Raw genomic sequence first — 20,502 nt, forward strand, 5'->3', positions numbered from 1 at the left:
CTTAAACATTTTTAACTGAAACATACACATTTATGAGGAATTATTTAAAATCACAATAAATAAACATTTTTTAGTAAAATTGAGAATGGAATTTAGGGAACACCCTCCGATACCTGTATACCCCATCCACACCCTCCTATATCAGTATACCTCATCCACACCCTCCGATATCTGTTTACCCCACCACATCCTCTGATATCTATATACCCCATCCACACCCTCCTATATCTGTATACCCCATCCACACCCTCCTATAGCTGTATATCCCATGTACACCCTTCTATATCTGTATACCTCATCCACACCTTCCTATATCTGTATACCCTATGTACACCCTCCTATATCTGTAAACCCCATCCACACCCTCCTATATATGTATACCCCATCCACACCCTCCTATATCTGTATACCCTATCCACACCCTCCTATATCTGTATACCCCATCCACATCCTCCTATATCTGTATACCCCATGCAGTGCTCTAGCTAGAATTCAAAAGGGGCAGGGTGCCAGGGGAGGGCAGGGCACTTTTTTATGATAGAAGGCACTGCTCATTTTTTTTTTCCTACGTCCCTGCGTGTATCACGAGTTCACATATTTTTTTACTGTATATATTGTTAATAAAGATGCATTTATAAACTTGTTGTTTGGATTATTTATTCTATAAAATTTGCATAAGAAAAGTCATTCATACTATATCATGTTCATAATACATGGCAATACACATTCATACTATTAACCAAAAGAGGCAAAATAAACTTACTATTCTCCCCACCCCCTCTGCTTCCAAAAGAAAGAACATAAACTAAACATCTCATAGTTTACCATACATGTACATGACAGAGAAGTTGTATTTCAAAATGTCATCTAGAGCTTGGCCCTCAAAACCTGTTTTTATTGTTCGTGTATAAGAATATATTATTTAGTATAGCTTCATCAAGTTGATTTGTGATGAGAGTATTACTGCACACTTCCATTTTAGTAACATGACAGGTTGGACATCATTCAAACAAATTTATAGTTCATATTTCTTTATTGAGAATAAATAAAACATGGATTGCCAAAAGTATGATTATCAAAAATAAATTGCAATATATTTTTTTTTGTATGTTCAAAGACAGTTAATATCCTTAAGGTAACATTCTTATATAATTTTGTATTCAATTGGTTATTTTTTCCTATTTTTAGTACTAGATAATATTTTAGGGGCACAATTTTGTAATAAGCATTTTCAGGGGAAATAACTCCAAAATCAATTTCCATGTTTACGTCTGCTTGTCGCTCACAAGTTGAGATGTACGATGTTTCTGTGTCAGAAGGCATAGTTTTATTTTGATTACTTCAATTCAATTCAATTCTAAATTCATGAAAGTCTTCATTCGCATACACTTTCATTGTGACTTGAAGATTGAAAGAAAATGCCGACACATTCATCATATTTATGACAAAAAGGTACATTGTCTTAATTAAATTACCTAGTAATTAACACCTTTAATTGAAGTCTTATCCACAATAATTGATTGTAATAACATAATAAACCTCATTAACTGGGGGCAATCACCAGGTGTCATATTTGTAATTCAACTTCTGATAAGAAATCGATGAAACAAAGGCAATTTTACCAAAACGGCACAAGGTTTTTTTTGGAAAACGGCGTCAGGGCAGAAGGGCGCGACTGAGGGCACCCAGGGCGCGGCGCCCTTCTATTTTGGGCTAACGAGACCACTGCCATGTACACCTAGATCTGTATATATATTTTTTTTACAGCATTTCATAGTTTTTAGTGATTGTTCAAATAAGGAAATAAATAAATTATGACAAGATGACATTTATCAGCTCTTCAACGGTTTCGGTACTTATACATCTTCGGATTTCAAATGTTTGGCTTTGAGCGTTCCTGATGAAGGTAAATCCAGAAAAGCGCTTCGGACGCAAGAAATTAATAACGTGTTGTTTTCAATATATTATCTCTAGACAGATTTGTAGAAATTTCCATAGGATCATCTCTTTCAAATTATTGCATTAAATAATTTCCTACTGCCAACAATATGAAATGATTAAGCATTTTTCCCCCTTATTGAATCCATATAAATATTGTCTAGTAGTGTTTAAGTTTGTTTCACCCATCTTAAAGATTATCTGTCATTGCCCACCTCGTATCTGTTTAAATATATAAACACATGGTGAACGAATGTCAATGCATTGCTTAGACTGTTTTGATATTATCACATAACTTTGTTATAATTGTCATGACAACAGACAGGTGTAAGTTTTGTTTGACAGTTTGTTTGTTTACACAGACTTTAATTACGGCAAACTTCTTAAGTTCAATTCAAATAATCATATGACTTTTTACTATAGCCTTTAAATAGAATCCAACCATATCTTATACATTATTTTAGTGATTCATTACTTTTAAATAGTTGAACACTGGTCATATACTATAAAATATTACCTTATGTGATTTAATCAAGGGACTGGCACCTCCTTGTTCTACCAGACATCTTGTGATCTGTAGATATCCCTCCTTAGCAGCATAATGTAAAGCTGTTCTTCCATCTCTCTATAATATAACCAAATAACACGTAAATATTATGTACAATACTTTGTTATCAATATCAATAATATACAACATATCCTACAACTGACATTAAAACTTATCTGATAAACTGGACAATGTTGTGTAATAAATATAAACAAAATATATATCCCATGAATCAGTGGTCAAAACTGAATAAAATGACCAGTCACACTTGTATTTATATTGTATATAAAACAACAAATAAACATGTTTTGTTGTGAAATGTCAAAACTTCCATTAAACCTGATATCTTAAAAAAATATTTTTTTTCAAGAAATGTGTAAAATAATTATATCAATGGATTCAGTAGAACAAAACAAACAAAATGAGACCCCACTTTATATGATTCTTACAAATATTTGTTCGTTAAAACTGTCTGATTAACAACAGGAATTAGTGTAGATTCAGTATCATCATTCATTTTAATAAAATATTTTTTTAAGAAACATGAAAAGGAGTAATATTTTCTAATTCAGAACAATAATACGAGTAAAATGAGACCCCACTTGATATAATTCTTACAAATATTTGTTCATTAAACCTGTCTAATTAACAACATGATTTAGTGTAGATTAATAGTAATGTGATCAGACTAAGTAGATAACATACCCTTCTTAAGATGTCGATCTTACATCCTCTATCAATGAGGAGTCGACAGATCTCCAGGTGTCCTCCAAAGGCAGCCAACATTAATGCTGTCCATCCACTACCCTGGAATAATACAACTGACATCAAAACTTGTCTGATAAACTGGACAATGTTGTGTAATAAATATAAACTAAATATATATCACATGAACATGATGAATCAGTGGTCAAAACTGAATAAAATGACCGGTCACATTTGTATTAATATTGTATATAAACAATAAATAAACATGTTTTGTTGTGAAATGTTAAAACTTCCATTAAACCTGATATCTTAAAAAAATATTTTTTTCAAGAAATGTGTAAAATAATTATATCAATGGATTCAGTAGAACAAAACCAGTAAAATGAGACCCCACTTTATATGATTATTTCAAATATTTGTTTGTTAAAACTGTCTGATTACCAACAGGAATTCGTGTAGATTCAGTATCATCATTCATTTCAATAAAAATATTTTTTTTAAGAAACATGAAAAAAAGGAATATTTTCTAATTCAGAACAATAATACGAGTAAAATGAGACCCCACTTGATATAATTATTACAAATATTTGTTCATTAAACCTGTATAATTAACAACATGATTTAGTGTAGATTAATAGTAATATGATCAGACTAAGTAGATAACATACATCATCTGTGATGTCGATCTTACATCCTCTATCAATGAGGAGTCTACAGATCTCCAGGTGTCCTCCCAAGGCAGCAGACATTAATGCTGTCTGTCCACCATCCTGGAATAATACAACTGACCTCAAAACTTGTCTGATAAACTGGACAATGTTGTGTAATAAATATAAACAAAATATATATCACATGAATCAGTGGTCAAAACTGAATAAAATGACCAGTCACACTTGTATTTATATTGTATATAAACAATAAATAAACATGTTTTGTTGTGAAATGTCAAAACTTCCATTAAACCTGATATCTTAAAAAAAAATTTTTTTCAAGAAATGTGTAAAATAATTATATCAATGGATTCAGTAGAACAAAACAAGTAAAATGAGACCCCACTTTATATGATTCTTACAAATATTTGTTCGTTAAAACTGTCTGATTAACAACAGGAATCAGTGTAGATTCAGTATCATCATTCATTTCAATAAAAATATTTTTTTTAAGAAACATGAAAAGGAGGAATATTTTCTAATTCAGAACAATAATACGAGTAAAATGAGACCCCACTTGATATAATTATTACAAATATTTGTTCATTAAAACTGTCTAATTAACGGCTTATTCTCATTTCGCCTTAGCTGTCAAAATAATGATATAAAATTAATCCCAGTTTGCCTTAGTACAAATTTTCAGGTACATAAGAATTAACTAAGGCGAAATGGGAGCTTCTGTAAACATTGTAATTAAGTTGTTTTGTTTGTATTGCTATAATTATTATTTGTTATTTTGATGTCAAATTCTACCATGAAATATTATTTATGTTTGGTGTCCCACTTTTTAAATAATTCTTTTTTATAGCGGCTCTTCTTTTTCTGATTTTTTTACTCATGTGTTATATTTTGTTAATAAAGTCTTATTAGATATGACAAATTGTATATGAATATTTCTTATGTACAATTTGTTCTGTTCTGAAGTAACTTGTAGTTGTTTGTTTTTTTACTGCTTATGTACAATTTGTTATGTTCTGAAGTAACTTGTAGTTGTGTGTTTTATACTGCTGGTGTACAATTTGTTCTGTTCTGAAGTAATTTGTAGAACTTTGTTTGTTTTATACTGCTTATGTACAATCTGTTATGTTCTGAAGCAACTTGTTTTTTTATTTTTCATACTTTTGTTATTATAGTTCTAAAGTAAATTGTTGTCGTGTGTTTATGTACAATATTCAACATTTTGAAGTTACTTGTAGTTTTCACTGTTTCACTGTGCTTTAATTTTAAGTAACATGTAGTTTTGTGTCTTTTTTTGTTCATGTACCATAAAAGGCTGTATCTTCAAATGATTTTTCTATGAATTATTAAAATAAGGTAGTTTTGAATGTGAATATTTTACTTACATCTCGATAATCGATGTCTGCACCATTCTGTAGACATAATTTTAAGGCTTCTATATCTCTATTTCCAGCAGCTGTAGTAAGTTTCTGTAAGTAAAACATAAAAATTACATTTAATCTTGATAATCAATGTCTGCACCATTCTGTAGACATAATTTTAAGGCTTCTATATCTCTATTCCCAGCAGCTGTAGTAAGTTTCTGTAAGTAAACCGTAATAAAAATACATTGAAATGAATGTCCTTACTGTTAAATTAGGTAATAATTATGTATTCTTCTGTTTAGCAATGACTACATAAATCAGTAGTATCCTTCCTTCAAATAACAGACAGAGAGGAATAGCATATAATTGTTGGGATTTATGCATTTTATATTATCAAGAAAAACACCAAGAGTGCACACGCTGAAATGTCTCGCCTTCTTTACTAATCATTGATATGATGATGATAGTCCTAAATAAAAAGATATATCACAACTGTCACATAAACTTAACATTAACCAAGAAAACTAATCATTGACCAATGAACCATGAAAATGAGGTCAAGGCATGTACAGCTAACAATTCTTCCAAACAACAGATATAGTTGACCTATTGGTTATAGTTTAAGAAAATCAGACCAAAACATAAAAACTTAACACTAAGCAATGAACCGTGAAAATGAGGTCAAGGTCAAATAAAACCTGTGCGATTGACATATACACCATAAAATATTTCCATACAACAAATATAGTTGACATATTGCATAAAGCATTAAATAAAAAGACCAAAACTCAAAAACTGAACATTGACCAGTGAACCATGAAAATGAGTTCACGGTCAGATGACACGTTGCTAGCTAGACATGTACACCTTACAATCATTCCATACACCAAATATGGTAGACATATTGCATACAGAATAAGAACAAGAATGTGTCCATAGTACACGAATGCCCCACTCCCACTATGATTTTCTATGTTCAGTGGACCGTCAAAACTTTAATTTGGAATTAAAATTAGAAAGATCATATCATCATGATCATAGGGAACATGTGTACTAAGTTTCAAGTTGATGTAACTTTAGGCCTAAAAAAAAAAGATATGTGTTTCCGGTAACATCATTTTGAAAAATAGGGTCGGTAGGTCGGAATTCTTTTTTTTTTTTTTTTTTTTTTTTTTTTTTGACATCGTAAATGAAATCCGGAAAATTATCATGGTTTTTCCAAGTCCGGATCCGTAATTAGTTTCAAAAACCGGAAGTGTGCCATTTGCAATGTTTTTGAAGCACCTGCTGTGCAAATTTCTTGGATTTTAACCTATTTGGAATACCTTTTGACATTAATAAAATGTTTTACTGGCTTTCTATGCAAGTAGAAGCAAGAGAGAAAAAATATTATGTCATCTATCAGAAGCCTGTGTCAAAAACGGGGTCGGTTGATACAATTTTTTTTTTTTTTTTTTTTGAAGATCCAATAAAAAAGTTAGGGTCGGGGCTAAAAAACAGGGTCGGTCGGGTTACCGGAAACATCGATCTTTTTTTCCTCAGCCTTAACTTCATCAAAAACTACCTTGACCAAAAACTTTAACCTGAACTTTGCACTATCATTTTCTATGTTCAGTGGACCATGAAATTGGGATCAAAACTATAATTTGGCATTAAAATTAGAAAGATCTTATCATGGGGAACATGTGTATTAAGTTTCAAGTTGATTGGACTTCAGCTTCATCAAAAACTACCTCGACCAAAAACTTTAACCAGACGGACGAACGGAGGCACAGACCAGAAAACGTAATGCCCCTCTACTATCGTAGGTGGGGCATAAAAACAGACCAAAACACAAAAACCTTACTGTAACCACTGTACCATCAAAATGAGTTCAAGGTCAGATGACACCTGCCATTTGGACATATACACTTTATAGTCCTTCCATACAATGAATATACTAGATCTATTGCTTATAGTATCTGAGATATGGACCTGACCACCAAAACTTAACCTTGTTCACTGATTCATGAAATGAGGTCAAGGTCAAGTAAAAACTGTCTAACAGGCATGAAGACCTTGCAAGGTACACACATACCAAATATAGTAATCCTATTACTTATAATAAGAGAGAATTTAACATTACAAAAAATATTTTTTTCAAGTAGTCACTGAACCATGGAAATGAGGTCAAGGACATTGGACATGTGACTGACGTCGGATCACTTTCCCTATGTCGAGCTTTCTGCGACTTAAGTCACAGACTCGACAAAAATTGTCAACCTTCAAAAAATTATTTTTTTATAGAATCATGGACTAGATTTGGCATATCCTTGATTTTTCTTTCTTGTAGTATTTTCTGGACTTTGACCTTTGTCCTTTTAAAGACATGTAATACACTTAGTCCTTTAGTTGCCCCTATTTTTGTCCTTTTAAAGACATGTAGTTGTGTTTTTCATTCACTAAGTCCTTTAATTGCCTTTTAAAGACATGTAGTTGTGTTTCATTCACTTTGCCCCTAGGTACTTTCTCATCCTTTTTCATATCAGCTAGTAGAAATCTCTCTATTAACTTACTTAAAGAGATACATATATAAATGTATGTAGACTGAATAAATGTAGATGTGGGATATAATAAAGCAATGAGAATGTTACCTAACAAGACAAAAAGTGTGTTGCATCAGTCAGCTCTTTATACCATAAAATAGATTGGTCGCATTCAACTCACATGAACTTAACAATGGCAAGGGAAGATAACTTCTGTATTTTATTTTACAGACCTACTTAGAGTTACAAATAAACAAGGATTCTGAAGGTACTACATAAATAATACACTATCTCCCACTTTAAAAATCTTTCCCCCCCTTCCCACCTCCCTCAAAAGCTGTCCATCCCCTCCTACATCATGTACATTCATACTTAAAATATATTCACTAAATTTCTTAAACTGCATTTTTGTTTGTTTTGTTCAGTTACTGAATACTGATTCAAATGCTGTTTGTGTCACCCGTGTAATGAGTAGAAATGTTTTTGAGTTCACCTTGCTTTGTCCTAGTTTTGTATTTTTTTATTTTTTTTTGGAATAAGTAGTTTGGTAGTTCACTTAGAATTCTACTAGTTTTTATCTCAAGTTATCACATACTTGTATCTAATTGTACACTAAGGCCAAATAAAAAAGGATGTGTGGTTCCAGTTACATCTGAAAATAAGTTAGGGTAGGTAGGCAGGGATTTATTTTTATTTTATGGGTTTTTTTTTACATTGAGTCTATGGGAGCAACATTCTGACTTTAACAGTGCTTAATGAAAAATGACAATAAAATCTTTAGGGTATGCTATTTTTAAGCCGAAAAAGTAGGGACGGTAGGGTTACTGGAACCACACATATATTTTTATTTGGCCTAATGGGAAACAAAACTATAAATGACAAGGAGACTATTAAGTAAATCTTACCTTATTCCAACTTCCCATTATAGCCTAAAAATGTAAAAGAAGAATTATAGTCAATGTTGAGTTTTAATTGAGGTATTTGTGTTATTGCCAATTGAAACATGATCACTATGAGTGGTAAAATACTGACTTAATATTTTTATCTTCTTATTTCATTCAAATAATATATTATAGCATTGAAACAGTCATGATCATTTATCTCAACTTTTCTGCACTACGTTTTGTATTTAAAGTTAATGAACTGAACTCAAAACCTTAAAAATCTAATCACATACCTAAATGAGGTACAAATGTATTCTACAAGCAGGGTGTGACTTTTTCCATTGAACACCAGAACATCTATTGCACTTTTCCAGATCTAAAAATTTCAAAAGTTTTATTTACCAGCATTAAGACACACATGAAGAACAATTTTAAATATCATATTGTAGCTTCTCAAAACATTATCAACAAGTGATAACGCATCACACGGTATAGCTGACTTATATAAATCCTGAAACCAAATTTCAGAAATCCTTGTATTGTAGTTCCTGAGAAAAATGTGACGAAAATTTTCAACTTGGCTATCATGTGTAAAATCATACAAGTGTTTGGTAAACAGGAAGTTGTCGAGTGATGAATCTGAAAACGCATCACACGGTATAGCTGACTTATATAAATCCTGAAACCAAATTTCAGAAATCCTTGTATTGTAGTTTCTGAGAAAAAACGTGACGAAAATTATCAACTTGGCTATCATGTGTAAAATCAGACAAGTGTTCGGTAAACAGGAAGTTGTCAAGTGATGAATCTGAAAACGCATCACACTGTATGGCTGACATATATAAATGTTGATACCAAATTACAGAAAGGGTGGATGTGTAGTTCCTGAGAAAAATGTGACGAAAGTTTCATGGGACGGACTGACTGACGGACTGATGGACGGACGGACTGACGGACGGACTGACAGACAGAGGTAAAACAGTATACCCCCCCTTTTTTAAAGCGGGGGTATAATAATCAACTAGACCAGTCACATTAAATTCAATCATTTTTTTTTATTCTGTATGTGCCTGTCGAAAGATAGAAGCAATAACGTAGTGGTTGTAGTTAGAAGCTGTGTATTCTACATACAAGGTGTGACTCTTTCCACAGACAGGACCTATATAACGTAGTGGCTGTAGTTAGAAGCTGTGTATTCTACATACAGGGTGTGACTCTTTCCACAGACAGGACCTATATAACGTAGTGGCTGTAGTTAGAAGCTGTGTACCATATTTGTGTTTACTTCATTGTTGTAGTAGGCTGTTCGTTTTTCTTTTGAAATGTTTCACATTTTATCATATGCATACCAAGGCTTTTTATAGATGATTATATGGTATGGGTTTTGCTCATTGTTGAAGGCTGTTGGGCGACCTGTAATTGTTTATATCTTTGTCATATGGTCTAGGATTAATTGTATCATTGTTAATCATACCACATCTCCTAATTATTACATGGTATGGGTTTTGCTCATTGTTGAAGGCTGTAGGACAACTTGTCATTGTTTAAATCTTTGTCCTATGGTCTAGGAATAATTGTATCATTGTTAATCATACCACATCTTCTAATTATTATATTGTATGGGTTTTGCTCATTGTTGAAGGCTATTAGACGACCTGTAATTGTTTATATCTTTGTCCTATGGTCTAGGAATAATTGTATCATTGTTAATCATACCACATCTTCTAATTATTATATTGTATGGGTTTTGCTCATTGTTGAAGGCTGTTGAACGACCTGTAATTGTTTATATCTTTGTCCTATGGTCTAGGAATAATTGTACCATTGTTAATCATACCAAAACTCCTAGTTATCCTATGGTATGGGTTTTGATCATTGTTGATGGCTGTTGAACGACCTGTAATTGTTTATATCTTTGTCATATGGTCTAGGAATAATTGTATCATTGTTAATCATACCACATCTCCTAATTATTATATTGTATGGGTTTTGCTCATTGTTGAAGGCTATTAGACGACCTGTAATTGTTTATATCTTTGTCCTATGGTCTAGGAATAATTGTATCATTGTTAATCATACCACATCTTCTAATTATTATATTGTATGGGTTTTGCTCATTGTTGAAGGCTATTAGACGACCTGTAATTGTTTATATCTTTGTCCTATGGTCTAGGAATAATTGTATCATTGTTAATCATACCACATCTCCTAATTATTATATGGTATGAGTTTTTGCTCATTGTTGAAGGCTATTTTACGACCTGTAATTGTTTATATCTTTGTCCTATGGTCTAGGAATAATTGTATCATTGTTAATCATACCACATCTTCTAATTATTATATTGTATGGGTTTTGCTCATTGTTGAAGGCTATTAGACGACCTGTAATTGTTTATATCTTTGTCCTATGGTCTAGGAATAATTGTATCATTGTTAATCATACCACATCTTCTAATTATTATATTGTATGGGTTTTGCTCATTGTTGAAGGCTATTATACGACCTGTAATTGTTTATATCTTTGTCCTATGGTCTAGGAATAATTGTATCATTGTTAATCATACCACATCTCCTAATTATTATATGGTATGAGTTTTTGCTCATTGTTGAAGGCTATTATACGACCTGTAATTGTTTATATCTTTGTCCTATGGTCTAGGAATAATTGTATCATTGTTAATCATACCACATCTTCTAATTATTATATAGTATGGGTTTTGCTCATTGTTGAAGGCTATTAGACGACCTGTAATTGTTTATATCTTTGTCCTATGGTCTATGAATAATTGTATCTTTGTTAATCATACCACATCTTCTAATTATTATATGGTATGGGTTTTGCTCGTTGATGAAGGCTATTAGACGACCTGTAATTGTTTATATCTTTGTCCTATGGTCTAGAAATAATTGTATCATTGTTAATCATACCACATCTTCTAATTATTATATGGTATGGGTTTTTGCTCATTATTGAAGGCTATTATACGACCTTTAATTGTTTATTTCTTTGTACTATGGTCTAGGATTAATTGCTTCATTGTTAATCAGTTAATCATACCACATCTCCTAATTATTATATGGTATGAGTTTTGCTCATTGTGGAAGGCTGTTGAACGACCTGTAATTGTTTATCTTTGTCCTATGGTCTAGTATTAATTGCTTCATTGTTAATCATTCCACAACTCCTTATTTTGAGATCATTTCAAGATTTGGGTTTTATAAAAAGGTTGGCATTTAAGAAACACAATATATCAAGTAACAGTTTCTTAAAACATTATCAATAATCAACTAGACCAGTCATTTTAAATTCAATCATTTTTTTTTATTCTGTATGTGCCTGTCCACAGCCAGGACCTATAACGTAGTGGCTGTAGTTAGAAGCTGTGTACCATATTTGTTTTTCCTACATTGTTGTTGTAGGCTGTTGATTTTTTTCTTTTGAAATGTTTCACATTTTATAATACCAAGGCTTTTTATAGATGATTATATGGTATGGGTTTTGCTCATTATTGAAGGCTGTTGGACAAACTGTAATTGTTTATATCAATGTTCTTTAGTCTAGGGATACATGTATCATTGTTATTCATCACTTGAACTTTCATGAACATTTTCTTTATACAATGAATTTGAATAATTTCAAACTATTGGGTAACAGAAAGAAGTTGCACAGCATAAACAACAAGAATGTGTCCTAAGTACAAGGATGCCCATTCCGCATTATAATGTTCTATGTTCAGTGGACCGTGAACTGGGAGTAATCTCTAATTTGACATTATAATTAGGAAGATAATATCATAAGGAACATGTGTACTAAGTTTCAAGTTGATTGGACTTCAAGTTCATCAAAAACTTTAACTTGAAGCAGGACAGATGGACCAATGGACGGAAGATCAGACGAACAGACGGACCCACAGATCAAAAAACATAATGCCCATTAAAAAGGGGCATAAAAATTGCTAACATTCTACAAATCAACATTTTCAAGCTGTTTATCAAATATAAAATCATTCCCTTCCATAGAAGCCAAGAAAAAGAAATTTTCATTGTACAATGAGTGTTGTATAATTTCAAACTATCAACCAATAGGATGTGGCTGTACAATAGATGTGAAAACAGGAAGTGGATGTATGACAGATGCGAAACCAGGAAGTGGATGTATTACAGATGTGAAAACAGGAAGTGGCTGTATTACAGATGTGAAAACAGGAAGTGACTGTATGGCAGATGTGAAAAAAAGGAAGTGGATGTATGGCAGATGTGAAAACAGGAAGTGACTGTATGGCAGATGTGAAAAAAAGGAAGTGGCTGTATGGCAGATGTGAAAACTACTTACTCTGACTCTGTATTGATTTACCTCATTTTGGAGAAGCAGCAAATATTAATTTTCAAGTCTTTGGTTGAACTGTCCAGGGTTCAAACCCACCACCTCCCACACTAAAAGTTCACACAATACCACAACACCGTGAAGATCATCGAGACAGTCTTTATGGATTGATTTGTTTTGTTCTCTTACAAAAACATATATTATACAATACATACTAATAAATAAATACTGATGAATGTACTTCTGAGGTCAGCCTAATTTATAAGTAAGGTTGTGTCATCATCTAAAGCATCTGTGAACAATAACTATAAATCATATTTACTTGTTTAAGCCCGATATATATGTAACATTGAAGTATGACTAAAAAATACTTAATTCGTACTTTTATGAATGTTTCTTATAAACATATCAATGTGTGTGTGTTATCTCCCTGTTTCAATAAAATAAACTTACAGTTATAAGTTATATGCTTCGCTATTGACCCCCCAGGGCTTTCAATAGAAGGCGGTAGGCGGCGATTTTCGTCGTCTACTTGAAGGAAATCCGCCGCCTACTTTGCTCAAAATTGTAAAATTAAAAAATCAATAAAAATGACTGAAGGGGAAATTTACGCTGTTGACACAACCAGGGGATTTCCGATAAAGTGTGGTTGATATTTATAACCTCTACATGAAGTGACCCGAGTAGTCACGAACGCCTAGGCTGGGATCGCTATCAACAAGGAGAGTAAGGAAAAAACTACTGAAAGTAGAAACCAGCAGAAGGCACCCGAACACCGTCTGTAAACAGACTCCTGATTGGTCGATTTACAACCGGTTTTCTTAAACGACCTACGATTGGTGTAATTAATAGGCGTGTACGAAAATAAGTAAACGAAACCAAAGTGACATCAGTCAATGGATTAGAAAAATACAAAAACAAGGTGCTTTATAAATATTGAATGGAAATACAACTTATTCAAAGGAGAACACTATATATTTTCACAATGTTAAAATAAAATAAAAAACAAACAAACGCCAATATAAACAACGTACAGCCACTGACCCACGTGTTCGCAAGGACACCGATCCCACATTTGTTTTTAGATTCAAATCCTATTACATAGAGTGAACTACATGAACATGTTCCTTTATAACTATGTTGGCTTTGTATTAAAAATTAAATAAATTGGTGTCGCAATCTTCTTTTCTTTGTATCTGTAAAGCATCACTGTCAAATTTGGGCCCACTTTAGGGTCTTCTGACTTCAATGCACAATGCAACGATGTACCCACACTCAATGCCCATGTCAAGGATCATATAATTTATTATCCTGTTAAGGATTTGTCTGCCTCTGTTGTATCTACTGAACTGAATGTTAATGTCCCATTCAATTTATATTCTATTTTCATGATTTTCCCTGAACTCATAGAATTTTAATCTAATGACTATTTTTTCAATTATTATTCAAAGAGCACAATAATCACAAAATTATTAAGGCATGTTGTAAGGGGCAAATAATAATATTTTTTTTTTAAATAAAATTTTAAAATGTTTTTTTTCAGAAAATCAATATTTTTAGAGGGGTGTGAATCATCAGACGGGTCAGTAAGCGAACAACAAACACATGTATTTGTAATTTAGGCCAGCCTCCTGATAGTATTAATTCATAAAGCGCATTGAATAATTTCCTATATTATAAAAAGGGATTTTCATAGTGCTATAATTGTACCAAAATATAGTGGTCCCCTCTTCTATTTCAGAACTTCTTGAGTTTAAGTATAATAAAATTTTATTAATGAATAAATATGATTGGATGTGGATCTTTCCCTATATTATCACCATGTCATTGCTTTTCTCAAACAACTTCAAATACAAGCTTTAAGTTGAAGTCTGGATCAAATGCAGATATAAATGTAGTCAATATTTACAGAAAATCCAACCATGCTACAAATTTTAATCAAACATTTACATTATCTTCATTAAAAAAATGATGTTTTGAGAGGACTGAAACAGGGTCCAGGAGACTCCCAGAATGCAGGATTTTGCACCATTTTAAAAAAAAATTCTGGGGCCCTTGAGCGGGCCCCAGACCCCAGCCCGTAGGTTCGACGAGCAAGCTCGTCGCCGCGGCCGGCTTCGCCGTCCGCATTGATGGGACTCCTATTTTTTGGTTTTATCCTTCTACTTCTAAACTTATTGAAAGCCCTGACCCCCTACGGATCCATAGAGGGTTAGTAAAATCCATAGGGGCTGAGGCCGAAGGGGGTAAGTAGTGAACCATATATACGATATAACAAGTTTATCGCACATGGGACTTTTCCTGCTGCGTTTTGTATGAAAATAAACAATGAAATACAACAACATCAATAGATGACGTCACCATTAACAATAGACAGAGGTCAAGAACCCATATGAAATTCACTAACCAAATCTATAGAGGGTCACCATGTGACGGCGTTAAACCAAATTAAACAAAACCAAACAAAAAAAGGTATAATGTGCAATTAAATCCTAAATTTAATGGGCCGCTTCATAAAAATGAAGACCTTATCATATGAGGTTATTTTTGAATCGTTGACTATATATTAACCTGTACACATCTCCATTCTTGCTTTGTTGGGTTGCTCATCTCACTTTATTTTTCTATAGCACAAGTTCAATTTTATATTTGAAGACAAATAACATTGTAATGATGTCATCACATTTTTGTGTCTTGTTTACCATGTTTACTATAAAAACATTGGTGGTATGGTATTTTGAATGTAAAAACTATATGTTGATTATCTCCCCTTATAGAGTTTGAACATTTTACAGTTACCTGATCTCCCCTTATAGAGTTTGAACATTTAACATTATCTCCCCTTATAGAGTTTGAATATTTTACATTATCTTCCCCTATAGAGTTTGAACATTTTACATTATCTCCCCCTATAGAGTTTGAACATTTTACATTTGAAACAAATTTCAATAGTAATTGATCTTATATAGTTCACATATAATGTACACTTACCTATAATAGTAACTTGACTGTACAAGGATCACATTGACTATAATAACAACTTGACTGTACAAGGATCACATTGACTGGACACGGATCTAATAAATACAAATAATAGATGTTCAAAATAAAAATATGGCTAAAAAGAAAAAAAAACAAACAACAGTACACAAAACACAAAATTAACTAGGGGCTCTCAAGAGCCTGTATCACTCACCTGATTCTACTTGGGTTTTTGAAATCATATAAAAAAATATAAAATTTGGCTAAAAGTAACAACACTTGGCCGGCACCTCATAAGGAAAGGAACATTCATGCTATGTTTGATTTCATTCAATTCAGTGCAATTCAGTGGTTCTTTAGAAGAAGACTTGTATGCACATCCCATAGGGTCCTATGTTAAACTAAGTCCCCCCACTGGCAGCCATCTTGGATGTTGCAATGGCGACAAAGTAACAACACTTGGTCAGCACCTCATAAGGAACATTCATGCTATGTTTTGTTTTATACCATTTAGTGGTTCTCTAAAAGAAGTCATTTGTATGCATTTCCCATAGGGTCCTATGTTAAACTAAGTCCCCCACTGGCGGCCGTCTTGGATGATGGATCGGCTACAAAGTAACAACATTTGGTCAGCACCTCATAAGGAACATTCATGACATGTTTGGTTTCATTCCATTCAGTGGTTCTCTGAAAGAAGTCATTTGTATGCATTTCCCATAGGGTCCTATGTTAAAATAAGTCCCCCGCTGGCAGCCATCTTAGATAATGGATCGGGTACAAAGTAACAACACTTGGTCAGCACCTCATATGGAACATGCATGCCATGTTTGGTTTCATTCCATTCAGTGGTTCTCTAAAATAAGTTCAAAATGTAAAAAGTTAACGTCGACGGATGACGGACGACAAGTGATGAGAAAAGCTCACTTGGCCCTGAGGGCCAGGTGAGCTAAAAATTAAAGACTGAGTGACAGGAAACCCATCAAAAGTTAGGGGTTATCTCAGGTGCTCCACATGTGGCACTTGTGTTGCTCATTAATGTAAGTACAAACTCAGTGATAGTTCTAATTTAAAGATAGTTTCTAATGGTTGAATACAATGTTGACCTCTTTCATTGAATGGTTGCTGTCTCATTGACATTTAACATCCAATCTGTCATTCCTACACCACAAGTGACATCTTAAAAATTCTTACTCTTTAAGCAACTCACATTGTAATGATTGTAATGTTTTGTTTAGTTTTCACTAACAAATGCACTTCATTTTGTATAAATTATGTCATGTTATTTTTTGTTTCCAATTTATTTAACAAAAGTAGATGAGTGCAAAATGTTAATCCTGTTTAAGGTGGTACCTGACACTACAGGGAGATAACTCTGTAAAATCAGCAGACTGTTTTAATGACGTTGTGTTTATAAGGGAGTATCAAGCTTCTCAATGATCAAAATAAGTGTTTGTCAAACTGCTATATATATATAACCAGTGTAATTTTTCTGATTAAACGGTTGGTTTAAATTTTTTGAAATTTTTATTTTTGTCAAAGGGTCAAAGTAAATAATTTGTCAAAATATTCAGAAAATTAAACGAGCCAAATTAAATTTTGTTAAAGTGTTAGGTACCACCTTAAAAAGAATTTTAAAACTAGAGGCTCTCATGAGCCTAGGTCGCTCACCTTGGTCTATGTGCATATTAAACAATGGACACATTAAACTAGAGGCTCTAAAGAGCCTGTGTCGCTCACCTTGGTCTATGTGAATATTAAACAATGGACACAGATGGATTCATGACAAAATTGTGTTTTGGTGATGGTGATGTGTTTGTAGATCTTACTTTACTAAACATTCTTGCTGCTTACAATTATCTCTATCTATAAGGCCAGGATTTTTTAATTTGTTGGTTTACGGATCCGCCGACCTGATTTTGCCGATTTCCAGAATAAAAATAAAATTGACTTTTCATGCTTTTTCATTCCCGCCGACCCTAACAAATTCATTATCCCTGAAAAATAAATAAATTATCCTTTTTTTATAAAATGAAATGCATTAATCACTAACAGAATTGATAACACTTTCTGTTGTGAAAAAATGAAACTTCCAGTTTACGTTTCTAAAAATAGATAAATCAATTATTAATGGCCTTGACATGTCGTTTGGACAAATATTTTTGTGGAACGAAACCCGTGTTTAAAACCAATTACACAATAAGTTCGTTTCTCTTATTTGTCAACAGTCCGTAAGATGCATCTTCTCATAGAAATAGACTTGTCCAAATGTGGACAGGTGGAAGTTCAGGACATCAAGTTAAAGTACTGAATATTAACAGATCATTTAAAATTTTCTTGTTTCATAGATAATAAAAAATTTCGTCCATTTGGATAAAAACGGGAATGCGTGACAACAGATTAACCCGATATTCTCATTTTTTCCAGTGGACGAGTCTATTACGTTTTTGCCGTGTGTGTTGAAAATTATTTTCTTACCACGCTTTTACATTTATTTCTTTATCAGTTTTCGTTCTTGAAGATCATTATTCACCAAGTTTTCTGGAATTGATTAAGAGCTATGTGAATTTGTCTTCCTTTATGAAATTTAATTACGTCTTTGTCCGTGCACCCCCTTTTTCACGGGAAATTATTAGGCAATGTCATGCAATTTTTATTACAACTGAGCAATAATATTTCATTAAACTAAAGTTTAAGAAATGATGACAAAATAGGATAACAAACATATTATTATAGAAAGGTGAAATATATATTTATTTTGCATATCAGTTTTCTGTCTTGAAAGATATTTTTTTATTTTTTTCCCGACCGCCCGACCCGACTTTTTCATGGAGAAAATCCGTAAACCAACAAATTAAAAAACCGTGGCCTAATAGTACTTTCTGTGGAAAATGTTATTGAAAATCTTCAAATTTTAAGAAAATTGTTAAAAATTGACTATGAAGGGCAATAACTCCTTAGGGGGTCAATTGACTATTTTGGTCATACTGACTTATTTTAAGTTCTTACTTTGCTGTACATTATTGCTGTTTACAGTTTATCTCTATCTATAATAATATTCAAGATAATAACAAAACTAGAGGCTCTCAAGAGCCTGTGTCGCTCACCTGTTAATGTGTTTACTGATGTCGGCCATCTTTGTTGGTAGGCGGGGTCATTAGACACTCTTTTTAAAAATAGATACCCTAGTATTATGATTGTGGCCAAGTTTGGTTAAATTTGGCCAAGTAGTTTTAGAAAAGATTTTTACACAAGTTACAAAAATGAGGAAAAGTTGTTTAATATTGACTCTAAAGGGCAATAACTCCTTAGGGGGTCCTCTAACAATTTTGATCATGCTGACTTATTTGTAGATCTTACTTTGCTGAACATTATTGCTGTTTACAGTTTATCTCTATCTATAATAGTATTCAAGATAATAACCAAAAACTGCAAAATTTTCTTAAAATAACCAATTTAAGGCCAGCAACCCAACAACAGGTTGTCCGATTCAACTGAAAATTTGTGAGGGGATATATCTTATTCTGATGGACATTAAAATCTTGAAAGATTTGCCCTAAATGTCTTGGTTTCAAAGATATAAAGCAAAAACTGCATTTTACCACTATGTTCTAATTTTAGCCATGTCGGCCATTTTGTTTGGTAGGCTGGGTCATCGGACACATTTTTTAAACTATAAACCACAATGATAATTGTCGCCAAGTTTGATTAAATTTGGCAAAGTAGTTTTAGAGAAGAAGATTTTTAGAAAAGTTACAAAAAATGATGAAAAGTTGTTAAAAATTGACTATAAAGGGCAATAACTCCTTAAGGGGTCGACTGGCAATTTTGGTCATGTTGACTTATTTGTAGGTCTTACTCTGCTGAACATTATTGCTGTTTACAGTTTATCTCTATCTATAATAATATTCAAGATAATAACCAAAAACTGCAAAATTTCCTTAAAATAACCTTTTCAGGGGCAGCAACCCAACAACAGGTTATCCGATTCGTCTGAAAATTTCAGGGCAGATAGATCTTCACCTGATAAACAATTTTACCCCATGTCAGATTTGCTCTAAATGCTTTGGTTTTTGAGTTATAAGCCAAAAACTGCATTTTACCCCTATGTTCTATTTTTAGCCATGGAGGCCATCTTGGTTGGTTTGACGGGTCACGCCACACATTTTTTAAACTAGATATCCCAAGGATGAATGTGGCCAAGTTTGGTAGAATTTGGCCCAGTAGTTTCAGAGGAGAAGATTTTTGTAAAAGTTTACAGACGACGGACGACGGACGACGGACGACGGACGCAGGACGACGGACGACGGACGCCAAGTGATGAGAAAAGCTCACTTGACCTTTCAGGTCAGGTGAGCTAAAAACAGCAAAATTTCCTCAAAATTACCAATTCAGGGGCAGCAACCTTACAACCGATTATCCGATTCATCTGAAAATTCCAGGGCAGATAGATCGTGACCTGTTCAACAATTTTACTTCCTGTCAGATTTGCTCTTAATGCTTTGGTTTTTGAGTTATAAGCCAAAAACTGCATTTTACACCCATGTTCTATTTTTAGCCATGGC

General features: G+C 32.9%; 1 protein-coding gene across 3 annotated transcripts in view; it reads right to left on the minus strand.

Moving 5' to 3' along the window:
- LOC139498980 (uncharacterized) overlaps window positions 1-20,502 on the minus strand; it is a 101,336-nt gene that overhangs the window by 63,434 nt on the left and 17,400 nt on the right. For 2 of the 3 annotated variants that reach the window (XM_071287625.1, XM_071287624.1), the window contains 6 exons: window positions 15,950-16,035; window positions 13,200-13,250; window positions 8,907-9,010; window positions 5,355-5,443; window positions 3,191-3,287; window positions 2,456-2,563 (listed from right to left, as the gene is read on the minus strand). In XM_071287625.1, coding sequence (XP_071143726.1) covers window positions 2,456-2,563; window positions 3,191-3,271 — 189 coding nt within the window. In that variant the 5' untranslated portion in view covers window positions 3,272-3,287; window positions 5,355-5,443; window positions 8,907-9,010; window positions 13,200-13,250; window positions 15,950-16,035. Of the gene's footprint in view, window positions 1-2,455; window positions 2,564-3,190; window positions 3,288-3,861; window positions 3,958-5,354; window positions 5,444-8,906; window positions 9,011-13,199; window positions 13,251-15,949; window positions 16,036-20,502 lie in introns of those variants that run through there. The other variant, XM_071287627.1, reaches the window with a different exon arrangement.

This window comes from Mytilus edulis, chromosome 12, assembly GCF_963676685.1.
Source record: "Mytilus edulis chromosome 12, xbMytEdul2.2, whole genome shotgun sequence".
NCBI lineage: Eukaryota > Metazoa > Mollusca > Bivalvia > Mytilida > Mytilidae > Mytilus > Mytilus edulis.